The 14,993-nt window shown below is 58.5% G+C and overlaps 1 protein-coding gene across 1 annotated transcript in view; it reads left to right on the top strand.

Moving 5' to 3' along the window:
- The window catches only part of RNF123 (ring finger protein 123), an 81,154-nt gene that overhangs the window by 61,695 nt on the left and 4,466 nt on the right, over positions 1–14,993 (top strand). Inside the window, exons 36-38 of the mRNA XM_032966381.2 lie at positions 13,182–13,321; positions 13,953–14,047; positions 14,407–14,492. Coding sequence (XP_032822272.2) covers positions 13,182–13,321; positions 13,953–14,047; positions 14,407–14,492 — 321 coding nt within the window. The remainder of the gene's footprint in view (positions 1–13,181; positions 13,322–13,952; positions 14,048–14,406; positions 14,493–14,993) is intronic.

Genomic DNA, 14,993 nt, shown 5'->3' with positions numbered 1-14,993 from the left:
CTAATGTTGATGCAGATGGTGATGTTGGTCACCTCTGTAGTAATGGTCACGATGATGCTAATGTTGATGCAGATGGTGATGTTGGTCACCTCTGTAGTAATGGTCACGATGATGCTAATGTTGATGCAGATGGTGATGTTGGTCACCTCTGTAGTAATGGTCACGATGATGCTAATGTTGATGCAGATGGTGATGATGGTCACCTCTGTAGTAATGGTCACGATGATGCTAATGTTGATGCAGATGGTGATGTTGGTCACCTCTGTAGTAATGGTCACGATGATGCTAATGTTGATGCAGATGGTGATGTTGGTCACCTCTGTAGTAATGGTCACGATGATGCTAATGTTGATGCAGATGGTGATGTTGGCCACCTCTGTAGTAATGGTCACGATGATGCTAATGTTGATGCAGATGGTGATGTTGGTCACCTCTGTAGTAATGGTCACGATGATGCTAATGTTGATGCAGATGGTGATGTTGGTCACCTCTGTAGTAATGGTCACGATGATGCTAATGTTGATGCAGATGGTGATGCTGGCCACCTCTGTAGTAATGGTCACGATGATGCTAATGTTGATGCAGATGGTGATGATGGTAGCGTCTGAAGTGATGGTCAAGATGATGCTAATGTTGATGCAGATGGTGATGCTGGCCACCTCTGTAGTAATGGTCACGATGATGCTAATGTTGATGCAGATGGTGATGATGGTAGCGTCTGAAGTGATGGTCAAGATGATGATGATGATGATGCTGGGCTTGGGGGTGATGGTGACGATGATTGTGGGTCTGGTCGATAATGAGGATGATGGCGGCCATGTCGGTCGCGACGTTGGTCATGTCGATGACAAGTACAATGGAAGTGACTTTGTTTGTGACGGCGATGGTGATGATTTTTGGTTTGTGTCGTTACTGGCCGTGTCAGTACCAGTGACGATGATGATGTTTCTGGCCACCATAACACTGTGCCCTACTCTCGCTAATGGGACTTGATACATCGACCGCCAGTGCCTGTCTTAACGAGTCTCTTCCGCACTCAAGAACCCAACGCCCCCTCCCTCCCCCCCTCTTGGAGGCGTGGCCACCGCTTTGATTGACAACTCACGCTGCGTGCAGACAAGGCATCGCCACGTCTGTAACCATGGCAACCGTCCAAGTCAAGTCTGCCGTCTCTGTTTGGAGCTCTTGTGGTATCCTAGAAACGCAAATGTTTTAGGGCATTGAATCAGCATCATCATCATCATCGGCCACGGTTAATCCACTGCTCAATGAAAGCCTCCCTAAGTTTCCACGCCACCACTTGGGAGACCCTCAAATGTGATGATCCTCCCGACACGTGCGAACGAGCTGGTTTCATCGCTCCATCTCCTCGTAACCGTCGGCTGTGCCCACGAACGCAAATGCGTGCCGGATCCCAGGATCCCGGCGGTGCCGGTACCGGAGTCTCCGAGCCGCTGAGCACAAAAGTCGCCGACGATTGTCGCCGGTAGGGGGGTGGGGGGACATTGGCGCCATGCCGGGCAGCCGTGGTGCCGCCAGGCTGCCGGACGCGACGCCACGTCCGAAACGAGGCTCGGCCTCCCCGGCGACTTCCAAACGCGATGCCGGGAGCCGCGACCGACACGCCGGCGCACGCACCTCCTGTTGACGCCGCCGCCGCCGTGCTTGCTATTTGCGAGCGCTCGGAGCGATTGTGAATTTTATCCGAGTTAAGATAATGATGATCATTTGCATAATCGCTGCCGCCGCCGTGGAAATCCCAACAATGTGCCGCCGGCTCTCCGCGGTGCGGCTCGGGGGGGGGAGAGATGTTGGTTGCCCCCCCGCCCGCCCGCCCGCACGCTCGCACGCAAAGGCTCATCCGTCCGCGATCGTCTGGAGACTCCGCGTGGCCAACAAAGAGTAAATCGCATCTTCCGCTCTCGTTCGACGGGAGAAGTTGACGGCGGGAGAGGCGCCCCGGCTTGGTGACGACCCGCGGCTCGCCGAGCCGGCCGAGCCGGCCGAGCCGGTGGAGTGGAGAAGAAAGGGCCTCCCTCCCGCGGCCGTGCGCCGCGGCGCGGGGCCTGGAGACGCGGGACCCCGTGGCCGTTCGGCCGCACGCGGGGGGACGCGTCGTCCCTCGTTGTGGTGCGCCCGTCGAGCCGGTGGCCACCGCGTCACCTCACCCCCCCCTCCCCGGGCCCCGGTCGAGTGCCGTCCACCGCCTTCGAGGGAGGGGTCGCGGCGACGGACTTGGCGAGGGGGTTTCTCCGTTGCGTTGCACGCACCCCCACGATTCAGATTCGTGTAATTTTTTACTCGAGTCTAGGAGAGATCCCCTAATTGGGTCGCTTAATTGGTTCTGCATAGGCCATCAATAATTCGGACGCCGCCCCAGGGACCCGGGTGATATAATGAAATAAAATAATGTTATTTATTTTATTTCAATCAGCACGTCGCTCTTGAAAGCGCTGCAGCAACGAGTCTTGCCCCCCCCCCTTCCGCTGTTTCTTCGGCATGACGTCTCTGACCGTGGGAGTTTCTCCGACCCCACGCGCTCCTCCGCCCCTCGCGATTCCCAGCCCGCACCTCTCCCTCCACGGCTCCTCCCTGCGCGCTGCTCCCCAGCTTTCCTTACATTTTCTTCGCCGGCCTCCGTGGCTGCCGAATCGCCCGTGAGTGTGCGCGGGTTGAACGCTCAACGCTTCCCCGGGCACTTGGCTGGCGCAGCTCTTCATGGTGACGTCGAGTTTTCCAAAACCGCTCCACCCTCCTCCTCTTCTCGTCCACCTCGTTTTTTATCCCGGCTCGCCTTCCATAGCTGCCGTACATTCACACAGGGACAGCTGCCATTGGGGTTGGAGGGGGGGAGGGGGGGGGTCCGCTAGGCTGACGACGTGCACTCCGAAACGTTTCGTTACGGGCGCCACGCGAGCGTCTGGCACAGCCCTCTTGTACGTGACCTCCCGCTTCCTCGTCCCAGCCCAAGAGTTGACGCCTCTGCACACGCCCGCACCCCCTTTGCTCGTCACCCACGGGGTCGCCCGGTGCCGTGAGAGCAGGGACCTCGCCTTCTCCGCTCTCCCCGCCCCCTGGCTGTCGCTCTCCCCTCTCCTGTTCTCTCGCCTCTCTCCCCCCCGCCGCTCTTCCCCATCCTCCGCCCCCCGCCGCTCTTCCCCATCCTCCGCCCCCCGCCGCTCTTCCCCATCCTCCGCCCCCCGCCGCCCCCCGCTTTCCCCGTCTCTCTGGGCGCCCCTCTCCCGCCTCCGTTTTGTACTCTGTGATCCGCTTAGCCCCGATGCGGCGGATTCTCGGCTTTTAGCTTTTACCACGCCCGCCCGCCCGCCCGCCCGCCCTCCCGCGTTTCGGATCGCCCGGCTCCCTCTCCGCCCGGCTCCCTCTCCGCCCGGCTCCCTCTCCGCCCGCACTCTCGCCACAAGCGCCGTCGCGCGCGATCGATGCGGAGCCGCGTCACCCCCCCCCCCCCCCCCCACGGCATCCGTTTTCACTCGGGACCCGCGTCCAAAGCGGCCGCTCTCTCCTCGACAAGCCCTCTGCTGAAGCCGCCTCTCTCCCTCGTCGCGTCCAGCAACTCGCTCCCCCGCGGCCGCCCCCCTTACCCCGCCCACACCCCCCCCTCGTCTCCAAACCCCCCCCCGGGTCAACGCAGAATGCCAGATTTCTCGCCCGCGGTGTCCCTGGAAGCGCCGAATGAAATCGGCAAGTGTGTACGGTCGCGGTTTGCCACCGTGCGCTCGTTGGGGCAACTGTGCTTCGAGTCGCGAGCAACGAGAGAGAGACCCCCGGGGAGATGCGATCGCAGGATCTCATCAGTGCTGGCTCAGCGCCCTTGACCCTGGTGAATTAAAATTTGAAAAGTAAAAAGTAAACCGAATAATTGGAGATTGCATAACTGCATCTGTTAAAAAAAAAGATATGTATACTTAAACTGTTGTTTTTTTTATTTTACCAGGTAAAGCTTCTTCTGAAGCAACCTGGCTATCACAAATGATAGCTCAACGAAGTGGCTTATCACGTGGAAATGTAGAGCAGCCAAATTCTCTAAACGCAAGGGAGGTCAATGAAAATCCTAACTTATATTGGGTAGCCATCAACAGCCGTGTTGTGACGTTTGTACCGATAATTACATTCATACCTCCGGTGGCCATTGGTACCGCCAACACTGTTCTGATGCAGCCGTGCGTACATTCACGCGTCCCCCTCCCCCCGCGTCCCCCTCCCCCCGCGTCCCCCTCCCCCCGCGTCCCCCTCCCCCCGCGTCCCCCTCCCCCCGCGTCCCCCTCCCCCCGCGTCCCCCCGCGTCCCCCTCCCCCCGCGTCCCCCCGCGTCCCCCCCCCTCCCTCCCTCTCGCTGCTGCTGCTCGTCGCTCCGTGAGGAGCCAAGGCGGCGGTGGCGAGGGGGCTCAGCTGTGCGCGGTGCGGAGCTCGAAATGAGAATTTGAGAGGAGCGATCTCCTCCCAGCAAGTAGCCCTCCCAGCCCACCCAGCACCCCCCTCACGGGGTGCTGGGGAGAGAGGGGGGGTCGCCACCTGTCCCCCGGTTGTCCCAGGATGTTCGTCGCGCCCAGGAGGCAGCCGTGTCCAGTCGAGGTGCGGGTTGATGAAGCGGCCGGCACTGCCGTTCCAGATCTCATTCGAAACTTTATAATAAACACTATTTTTATTTTGAACAGGTAAGACCCACTGAGCTGCGTAGCTCTTATCTCAGAGGCGACCTGGTCATCACAAATGATAACTCGGCAAGGTGGCTGATCTTCACGTGGGAATGTGTGGCGGTCACATACTCTGAACGTGCGATGTCGGTTCTAAATGTGGAGGGAAAAACCGGAGGACCCGGGGTAAAAATTAACGCGACCGCGGGGAGAGAGACACGCAAACTCCAAATATACAGCAGGCGTCAGAGTCGGGTTGGGACCCACGACCTCCTGCATACCAGGCGAGGGAGTTAACATCCCCTAGCCACCGCGGCGTCCCTGACGTCCGTCTTATCGTGCGGCGGTAGTGCGCTAGCGGAGGTGCTCGCGACACGGACGGTTTTGTCATTTGTGCCGGTGCGGTCAGACCGGCGAGGCGCTCGCGTGTAGTCACCCCCCCCCCCCCCCTCCTGTCGTGGAAGCTTCCTCTTCTACCCATGATCCCTCCCGGTTTTGTGGACCTCAGAGGTGGCAACCGGGAGGGGCAGGGTGGCCTCCGTGTGCCGCCACCCCTTCCGCCTGCACCGCCGCCGCCGCAACCACCACCAGCATCACTGCCACCACCTTCCAGCAACACCAGCGCCACCACCACCACTTGCATTGCCACCACCAGCATCACTGCCACCACCTTCCAGCACCACCAGCGCCACCACCACCACCACTTGCATTGCCACCACCAGCATCACTGCCACCACCTTCCAGCAACACCAGTGCCGCCGCCACCACCACCACCACTTGCATTGCCACCACCAGCATGACTGCCACCACCTTCCAGCACCACCGCCACAGCCACCGCCATCAACAGCAGAAACACCGCCACTGCCGCCACCACCGCCACCACCACCACCACCGGCTGGCTCTGGCGTGCCCGTTTAATTTCACGGCTGTGCACACGAGCCCTGACAACACACACACACGCACACTCGCTCGCAGGCACGCAGGGGACGCGCGGCGCAAGCTGTGCTGATGCTGTTGTTGTTGTTGGTGCCGTCGGCTTGGTGAGGTTGGAAGGAGCCAGCGTTCGGACTCTGCGGTTGGGCGAGCGGTTCACAATCGCAGGGGTTGCGAGTTCAAATCCCGGTTGGGGAGTTTGACTCAGCCCATCATAGCTCTGGGGTCAGTAAAATTAGGTACCGCTTTGTGGGGAAGTCAACGATATGTGTACGTATGTTACATTGAGCTTCTTCTTTTGCACCGTGCATAGCCCAACCCTGCTACTCAGAGGCGAAGTAAACAAATTAAACACAACAACAACAACCAGTGCTAAGGGAATTATTTTCAACGGCTGTTGTGCAATGGATAGAGTCGCCCCTCGCCGTAATAATGTGGAATTTCCACCACTGGCTCAGGGCTGTAGAGAAGAGATAAGGGCCACCGCAATGCTTATTTGAGCAGCATTCACTTTGACCGTGCGTGTATTTATTGTTTTGTGGGGAGCGGTCGTGTAGTGGTCAGCGCGCTGCGCTACGAACCCAGTGACCCGGGTTCGATTCCCGCTCACGGCCACCAACACCAGTGACGATTATCTGAACCGGTCCTGGGCCTCCCCCCTAGGTCGACTCGGCCTCAAATGAGTTTCCTGACGGGCGTGGTGAAGTATGGTCAAACTGCCTCCATGGCCCACAGCCATTGAGAGGCCTTCATCCAGCAGTGGATTAAACAAAACTAATTTTTTTATTGTACCAGGTAAGGCCCACTGAGCTAGATACCTCTTTTTCAGACGCGATCGGCCTGTCGCAAATGATAGCTCAACGAAGTGGCTTATCACGTGGAAGTGTACAGCGGGCAAACACTCTGAACGCGTGACATTGATTTTAAATGTGGCGAGAAAAAAACCGGAGGACCCGGATAATAAAATCCACACGGCCATGGGGAGAGAGAGACACGCAAACTCCAAATATACAGCAGCAGCAGGCGTCAGGGTCGGGATCGAACCCACGATCTCCTGTATATCAGACGAGGTAGTTAACATCTCCTAGCCACCGTGGCGACAAAGGGCTGTCAATGATTCTGGTGCTGTAGCTGCGAGTGCCCTGGGTGAGTCTGTGTTTAGTTTACTGTCCTTTCTCGACCTCCGATTAGCACGGTTGGCTTCGTACGGTGCGAAATAAGTTCTACACACACGCACGCACGAATCCACTTATCATTACTCTCGTGGGCAGCCTTCCTCGTCAAGAGCTTCGCGGGGGAATCTTTCTTCATTATAATGTGTTAATTGGCTTGTTGGTGTGACTGGTGTGCGTGTCAGTGAGCGTGTCTCAGCCGGGCGTAATGTTGGCCACCCACCCCCTCGTGTGCCGTTCCGACCTTCGTAGGTGCTACTCGCGAACAGCCCTTGTCCCAACAGTCTATTCAAGCTATCCTGGGGGATCTTTGTCTTTGTGAGTATCATTGGGGAGCGGTACCTCTTCACGGCCACCAATACCAGTGACGATTATCCAACTGGTCCTGGGCCTCCCCTCGGTCGACTCAGCCTCAAATTGGTACCAGGTGTAGTGTCTAAACATCGCCACTGAGGAGACAAAGGCGGCCTGGGGTGGTGCTTGCCATCCACCCCTTAATCGTCATAGGTGCTCGCTAACAGCACTTGCCCCAACAGTCTGTTCAGGCTATACGGGGGATCTTTGTCGAGTGTTTGAGTGTGAGTCTATGTCTGGGTTCTCCTCTCGTGATTGGCTTTACTTCCCAACGCAGTGGCAGGACCCTCATGTGAGGAATAGGGGGCACTGCCACACCCGCCGTACAGCCTTAACAGACTGTTGGGGCAAGTGCTGTTAGCGAGCAGCACCTATAAAAGCCGGCACGGAGCACGAGGGGGTGGGTGGCCAGCACCACGCCCGGCCGCCTTTGTCTCCCCAGTGGCGGTGTTCACACGCCAGGTATTCATTTGAGGCCGAGTCGACCTAGGGAAAGGTCCAGGACCAGTTCAGATAATCTTCGCTGGTGTTGGCCGTGAGCGGGAACCGAACTCGGGTCGCTGGGTTCGTAGCGCAGCGTAGCGCTAACCGCTACACCGCAGCTGTTCGCGAGTAACACCTATGAAGGCCACACACACACACAACCGCGCGCGCTCGCGACCACGCGCATCATCGTCCCACGCTGGGTTTGCGTCCGTGGCTTGTGACTTTGCAGACGCCGAACTGAAGCCAACGGAGGCAACCGCAAAGCCCACTGCACTTGTTTTTCCTGCTCGGCCTCACAGCCCATGGCTGCGGCTAATTGCGCGGTCTCGGAGCGACGCTAACGCGCGCGGGCGCGCGCGTTGACTCGCTCACACGCACACGCACGTGGACACGTGCACACACACACACGTGCACACACACACACGTGCACACACACACACGTGCACACACACACACGCACACGCACGTGGACACACACGCACGTGGACACGTGCACACGCGAGCGCCGGTGCCGATCAGTGGCAATCGTGGCGCGTGCGTGTGAGTTGCGATGACCTCCGCTCGCTCTTTAAGGCGGAGACATCGGCGTGATGAGGTGCCGTTCGGAGATGATGGCGGTTGTCAAAAAGAACAAGGTGGTCGTGTGACTACTATCACTTCACACATTGTCCTTCCCCCGCGCCTCCGATTCAGCACGGTCGGCTACGTGCGGCCCGAAAGAAGTTCAGCGCACATACGTCCATTATTATGATTTCACTCGTTTACCCAGGAAAGTCTCAAGACGCTTTTTCAGTAGGGTCCTGCCCAGTTTCCGCAGTCGGGGGGGATCGATGTTGGCACTGCTGCTGCTGCTGCTCTCTGTGTGATTCCCAATTGAGTTAATTGCAGGTAGTTTTTTTTGTGCAACGTTTCGGCCGATGCCAGTTGCCCCGTGTGCGTGGGTTCATCTACGGGAGGAGGAACGCAGCTACAGGGGGGGAAGCGAGGGAACGCAGCACACTACGCACAGAGAGAGGCGCCCGAGTCGGGAATCGAACCCAGGCCCCTGTTGCCGTGAGGCGGGACCGCCGCCACCGCCGAGGTTGGAACCCGTGGCTGCGAGGCGACTCCCTCTGCCGGTTTTCGACGTCGCTGGGTGACGTCGGGGTGCGCGCGGCCCCTGTGGGCTGGGGGAGCAAAACAAATCGCGGATCCGCTCCGATCGTCCCGCTTTACCCACAATGCTCTGCGGCAACGCGCGAGCGGTTTGGGGCGCCGCCACGTCGAGATGTCAACTGCCTCGCCCGGTATGCAGGAAGTCGTGGGTTCGATCCCGACCCTGACGCCTGCTGTATATGTTGAGTTTGCGGTGTCTCTCGTTTAGAATCGTCGTCCATTTAGAGTACTTGGCTGCTATACATTTCCACAATATAGAATCGACGTCAAACGCTTAGAATATTTGGCCGCTATAAATTTCCACGCGATGATAAAGCCCACTTCGTTGAGCTATCATTTGGGATAGCCAGCTCGCTTCTGAAAAAGAGCTCACAGCTTCGTTTAATAGAGATTAATTGTTGTTGGGGTGGGATGGGGGGGGTGGGTCTAGCGTCGTGCATTGTCAACTAAAAATTGTTTAGTTTGTTCAGAAAACCAATTTATTGGAGGGCGGCGCCCGGAAAATCCCACGGAGCAGGGTAATAAAGGCGCGCTCGCATCACGCTCTCGTAAGGAAGGGGAACCATCGCGGGACGTAGAATCGGCACGGAGCCCTCTCTGCGAGCGGCTCGACCCCCCCCTGCCGCCCCCCGCCCCTCTCCGGGCTAGAGAAGGGACGTTGCAGAGCTACCCCCTGCGATGCCTTCGAGTGACCATGCGCGCCGTGGAGGGCGGCGCTGGCCCACTCGCCCTGCCGCACAGTGGCGTTTCGAGGCTCGCCAGAGGCGTTGCGCAAACGACGAATGCGAGAGCCAAAGTCGAGCGATTTGTCCGCCGTGCCGCATCTCCTCTTTACAGCCCTCTGAGCCAGTCGTGGAAATGCCACGTTCCTATGGCGGGGGCGAGTCCACCCATGGCACATCCGCAGTTCACTGCCCCCGCACCTCCAATTGGCGCGGTCGGCTACGTACGGTGCAAAATATTTCGACAAAGTGGTACAGTACTCATTTTATAGAGTTAACCCCTTGGGTGTGACCTTTACAATTGTTAGCCGCTGGGCCTTACCGCTGAACCACACCGGGCCAGATAAATGAAGGTCTTGGTTTAAAAAAATAACAACCGCCCGTGACCGACACGGCGTGGATTGTCAACGGGCCTGAGGGTGACGATGATTATCTGGGCTCCCCACTCTTCCCCGTGACCCAGGGGCCCCCCTTGAATAAGAAGAGCGTCGCCGGCCCACGTTAATTCTAAAGGCCGTCTCTGACGCTCGCGTGCCGGGGTTCCGCTGCCCGCCGCGTCCTTGCCGTCGCCTGTGCCAGCGTCGGCGCGTTTGGCCGACGCACGCTGCCTCGGTTATCGCCGGCGGGCAGGTGCAAACGCGCTGGCACGCGCCGTCGCGGCGCGCGTGCGGTAGGGGAGCGGTGGTGCGGTGGAAGGCGACGAGGCTAAGAGCGCCGTGCGTGCGACGTGGGGGGAAGGAGGAGGTCACGTGGCGTACGTGCAAGGCACGATGGGAGGTCGCGCCCGTGGCGACCGGGGGTTTGTTATTATAATCTAGACCAGCGGTCCCCAACCCGGTACCAGTCCGCACAGCAGGAGGTGAGAGCGGTGAGTCCACGCGTGGCCCGCCCCATTATTTTATTATTTACCACTTTCGTCCGTGCCTCTTTCCCGCACTGCGCACTCAGTCACAGTGTTGGTAAGCCCACAAGCTCGAACCCCTAGTAGCCACAATGAGTAAGCCCACAAGCTCTAACCCCTAGTAGGCACAATGAGTAAGCCCACAAGCTCTAACCCCTAGTAGTCACAAGGAGTAAGCCCACAAGCTCTAACCCCTAGTAGCCACAAGGAGTAAGCCCACAAGCTCTAACCCCAAGTAGCCACAATAAGTAAGCCCACAAGCTAACCCCTAGTAGCCACAATGAGTAAACCCACAAGCTCTAACCCCTAGTAGCCACAATGAGTAAGCCCACAAACTCTAACCCCTAGTAGCCACAATGAGTAAACCCACAAGCTCTAACCCCTAGTAGCCACAAGGAGTAAGCCCACAAGCTCTAACCCCTAGTAGCCACAATAAGTAAGCCCACAAGCTAACCCCTAGTAGCCACAATGAGTAAACCCACAAGCTCTAACCCCTAGTAGCCACAATGAGTAAGCCCACAAACTCTAACCCCTAGTAGCCACAATGAGTAAACCCACAAGCTCTAACCCCTAGTAGCCACAATGAGTAAGCCCACAAGCTGACCCCTAGTAGCCACAATGAGTAAGCCCACAAGCTGACCCCTAGTAGCCACAATGAGTAAGCCCACAAGCTCTAAGCCCTAGTAGCCACAATGAGTAAGCCCACAAGCTCTAACCCCTAGTAGCCACAATGAGTAAGCCCACAAGCTCTAACCCCTAGTAGCCACAATGAGTAAGCCCACAAGCTAACCCTTAGTAGCCACAATGAGTAAGTCCACAAGCTCTAACCCTAGTAGCCACAATGAGTAAGCCCACGAGCTCTAACCCCTAGTAGCCACAATGAGTAAGCCCACAAGCTCTAACCCCTAGTAGCCACAATGAGTAAGCCCACAAGCTCTAACCCCTAGTAGCCACAAGGAGTAAGCCCACAAGCTAACCCCTAGTAGCCACAATGAGTAAGCCCACAAGCTCTAACCCCTAGTAGCCACAATGAGTAGCCCACAAGCTCTAACCCCTAGTAGCCACAATGAGTAAGCCCACAAACTCTAACCCCTAGTAGCCACAATGAGTAAACCCACAAGCTCTAACCCCTAGTAGCCACAATGAGTAAGCCCACAAGCTGACCCCTAGTAGCCACAATGAGTAAGCCCACAAGCTGACCCCTAGTAGCCACAATGAGTAAGCCCACAAGCTCTAACCCCTAGTAGCCACAAGGAGTAAGCCCACAAGCTAACCCCTAGTAGCCACAATGAGTAAGCCCACAAGCTCTAACCCCTAGTAGCCACAATGAGTAGCCCACAAGCTCTAACCCCTAGTAGCCACAATGAGTAAGCCCACAAACTCTAACCCCTAGTAGCCACAATGAGTAAACCCACAAGCTCTAACCCCTAGTAGCCACAATGAGTAAGCCCACAAGCTGACCCCTAGTAGCCACAATGAGTAAGCCCACAAGCTGACCCCTAGTAGCCACAATGAGTAAGTCCACAAGCTCTAACCCTAGTAGCCACAATGAGTAAGCCCACGAGCTCTAACCCCTAGTAGCCACAATGAGTAAGCCCACAAGCTCTAACCCCTAGTAGCCACAATGAGTAAGCCCACAAGCTCTAACCCCTAGTAGCCACAAGGAGTAAGCCCACAAGCTAACCCCTAGTAGCCACAATGAGTAAGCCTACAAGCTCTAACCCCTAGTAGCCACAATGAGTAAGCCCACAAGCTGACCCCTAGTAGCCACAATGAGTAAGTCCACAAGCTCTAACCCTAGTAGTCACAATGAGTAAGCCCACAGGCTCTAACCCCTAGTAGCCACAATGAGTAAGCCCACAGGCTCTAACCCCTAGTAGTCACAATGAGTAAGCCCACAGGCTCTAACCCCTAGTAGCCACAATGAGTAAGCCCACAAGCTCTAACCCCTAGTAGCCACAATGAGTAATAATCAAACGTCGCTGGAGAGCTTCTTTGAATAGGGGGAAAGACCCAATGATTAGCCCACCCCCCCGGTCCGTGAAAAATTGTCTTCCACGAGACCGGTCCCTGGTGCCAACAAGTTTGGGGACCGCTGCTGTAGATGAGGCGGTGGCGGCTCGCGCTGCAAACCCGGCAACCCGAATTACAAAAACTCCCACTCGCGGCCGCCACCGGTAGTGGGCCTCCCAGAGGGGTCAACTCGGCCCCCGGCCCGCTGTCGAAACACGAAGGCGGGGCGTGGGGCCGGCCACACCGCCGCTCCCGGGCGTGCGCCGTGCCGGCCTTCATAGGCGCTCGCAAAACGCCGCTCGCCCCAACGGCCTGTCGGACGTGTGCAGGCCCGCGCTGACGTCACCATTCTTAGTGATTTCCTGACGTCACGATGCTTATTGATTTGCTGACGTCACGATTGTTATCGATTAGTTTACATCACGATTATTATTGATTTCCTGATGTCACGATGCTGGTTGATTTGCCGACGTCACGATTCTTATCGATTTGCTGACGTGAGGAGCGGTAGTGTAGCGGTTAGCGCTCTGCGCTACGAACCCGGCGCTCTGGTTTCGATTCCCGCTCACGGCCAACACCGGTGACGATTATCTGAACCGGTTCTGGGCCTCCCCTAGGTCGACTCGGCCTCAAATGAGTACCCGGTCCGGTGTGTAAACACCGCCACCGGAGAGACAAAGGAGGCCGGGCGCGGTGCTGGCCACCCGCCCCCTCGCGAACGGCACTTGCCACAGCGGTCCGTCAAGGCTACCCGCGGCGGGGGGATCTCTGTCTTTGTTTGCGCATCACAGTGCGGAGAGAGCGTCGCGGGCCCTGCTGGCCGACCCCTGCTTCCAGCTGCGCTGCGTGCAGTACCTGCTGGGGGAGACGCACGAGCGGGAGCAGCCGCGGGGGGCAGCCACGCCCGACAAGCGCTTCTCCCTGCGCAGCTGTGGGTGACCGCACCGCACCACCGCACCATCGCACCACCGCACCGCACCACCGCACAGCACCACCGCACCTTCGCACCATCGCACAGCACCATCGCACAGCACCATCGCACAGCATCATCGCACAGCACCATCGCACAGCACCATCGCACCACCGCACCACCGCACCATCGCACAGCACCACCGCACCATCGCACCATCGCACAGCACCACCGCACCAGACCACCGCGGCACCGCACAATCGCGCGGCACCGCGGCCCAGCACTACGGCACCGACTACCGCACCACGCTACCGCACTGCTCTGTGGGACACCGCGCTACCACACCACACTACCACACCACACTACCACACTACTGCTCTGTGGGACACCGCACTACGGCACCGCACTACCGCGGCGCTCTGCCGGAACGCCGGACAGCACCGCATCCTGCGACTCTATGGAACACCGCGCCACGTGGCACCGCGGCGCACCACGTGGCACCACACCGCGTGGCACCGCACCGCGTGAACCCGCGTTGTTGTTTGTGTGGGGTCGGTGGGACCGTGGGATACGTGGAGTCCGTGAGACCCCGTCGGGACCGAACAACCGCACAACAACGAACCGCTCAACGCTCCCCTCGCCCCCCCTACAGACGTGGACTTCGTTAGCGCCGAGGAGGTGGAGAAGGTGACGAAGATGATCGCTCGGCTCAGCGACGAGACCAAGCAAGCTGCCGCCGCTGCCATGGTAACCGCAACTTCCTGTTTCTCCCGAGCATGGTACGGCGGCCGGTGGTGTCGGTTGCTGGCGGTGACGAATCGTGGTGACGGCAGTGGTGTGGTGGTAATTGTGGTGGTGGTGATTACCATGATGGTTCGACATGGCAGGATTCACGATGATTATCGATTCGCTGACGTCACGATCATCATCGATTCTCTGACGTCACAATAATTTTCGATTCGCTGACGTCACGATCATTATCGATTCTCGGACGTCACAATAATTTTCGATTCGCTGACGTCACGATCATCATCGACTAGACGGCCGAGAGAACTCGTGAGGCTCGCCGTGCTCGGCGCTGACCGGCGGTGCCGTTGTCGCCGCAGCCCACGGACGAGGAGGACCTGTGCCCCATCTGCTACGCTCACCCCATCTCCGCCCTCTTCCAGCCGTGCACCCACAAGTCCTGCATGTGAGTGTCCCCCCCCACCCAATACACCCCCCGCACACACCCCCACACACACACCCCCACATACACCCCCCCACACACACCTGCCCCACACACCCCCCCCACACACCCCCCCACACACCCCCACACACACACACCCCACACACACCCCACACACACCCCCCCCACACACCCACACACCCCCCCACACACCCCCCCCACACCCCCCCCCACACACCCCCTCCACACACCCCCTCCACACACCCCCCCAAACACCCACACACCCCCCCCACACACCCCCACACACCCCCACACCCCCACACACACCCCCACACACCCACACACCCCCACACACCCCCTCCCACACACCCCCCCCACACACCCACACACCCCCCCACACACCCCCCCCACACGCCCCCTCCACACACCCCCCCCACACACACACCCACACACCCCCCCACACACCCCCCCCCACACACCCCCTCCACACACCCACACACCCCCCCCACACACCCTCCCCACACA

This window comes from Petromyzon marinus, chromosome 36 (assembly GCF_048934315.1).
Source record: "Petromyzon marinus isolate PM22_M1 ecotype Great Lakes invasive population chromosome 36, UKy_Petmar_22M1.pri1.0, whole genome shotgun sequence".
Classification (NCBI taxonomy): domain Eukaryota; kingdom Metazoa; phylum Chordata; class Hyperoartia; order Petromyzontiformes; family Petromyzontidae; genus Petromyzon; species Petromyzon marinus.
Note: the sequence above shows the minus strand (reverse complement) of the source record. Positions and strands in the feature narration are given on the sequence as shown.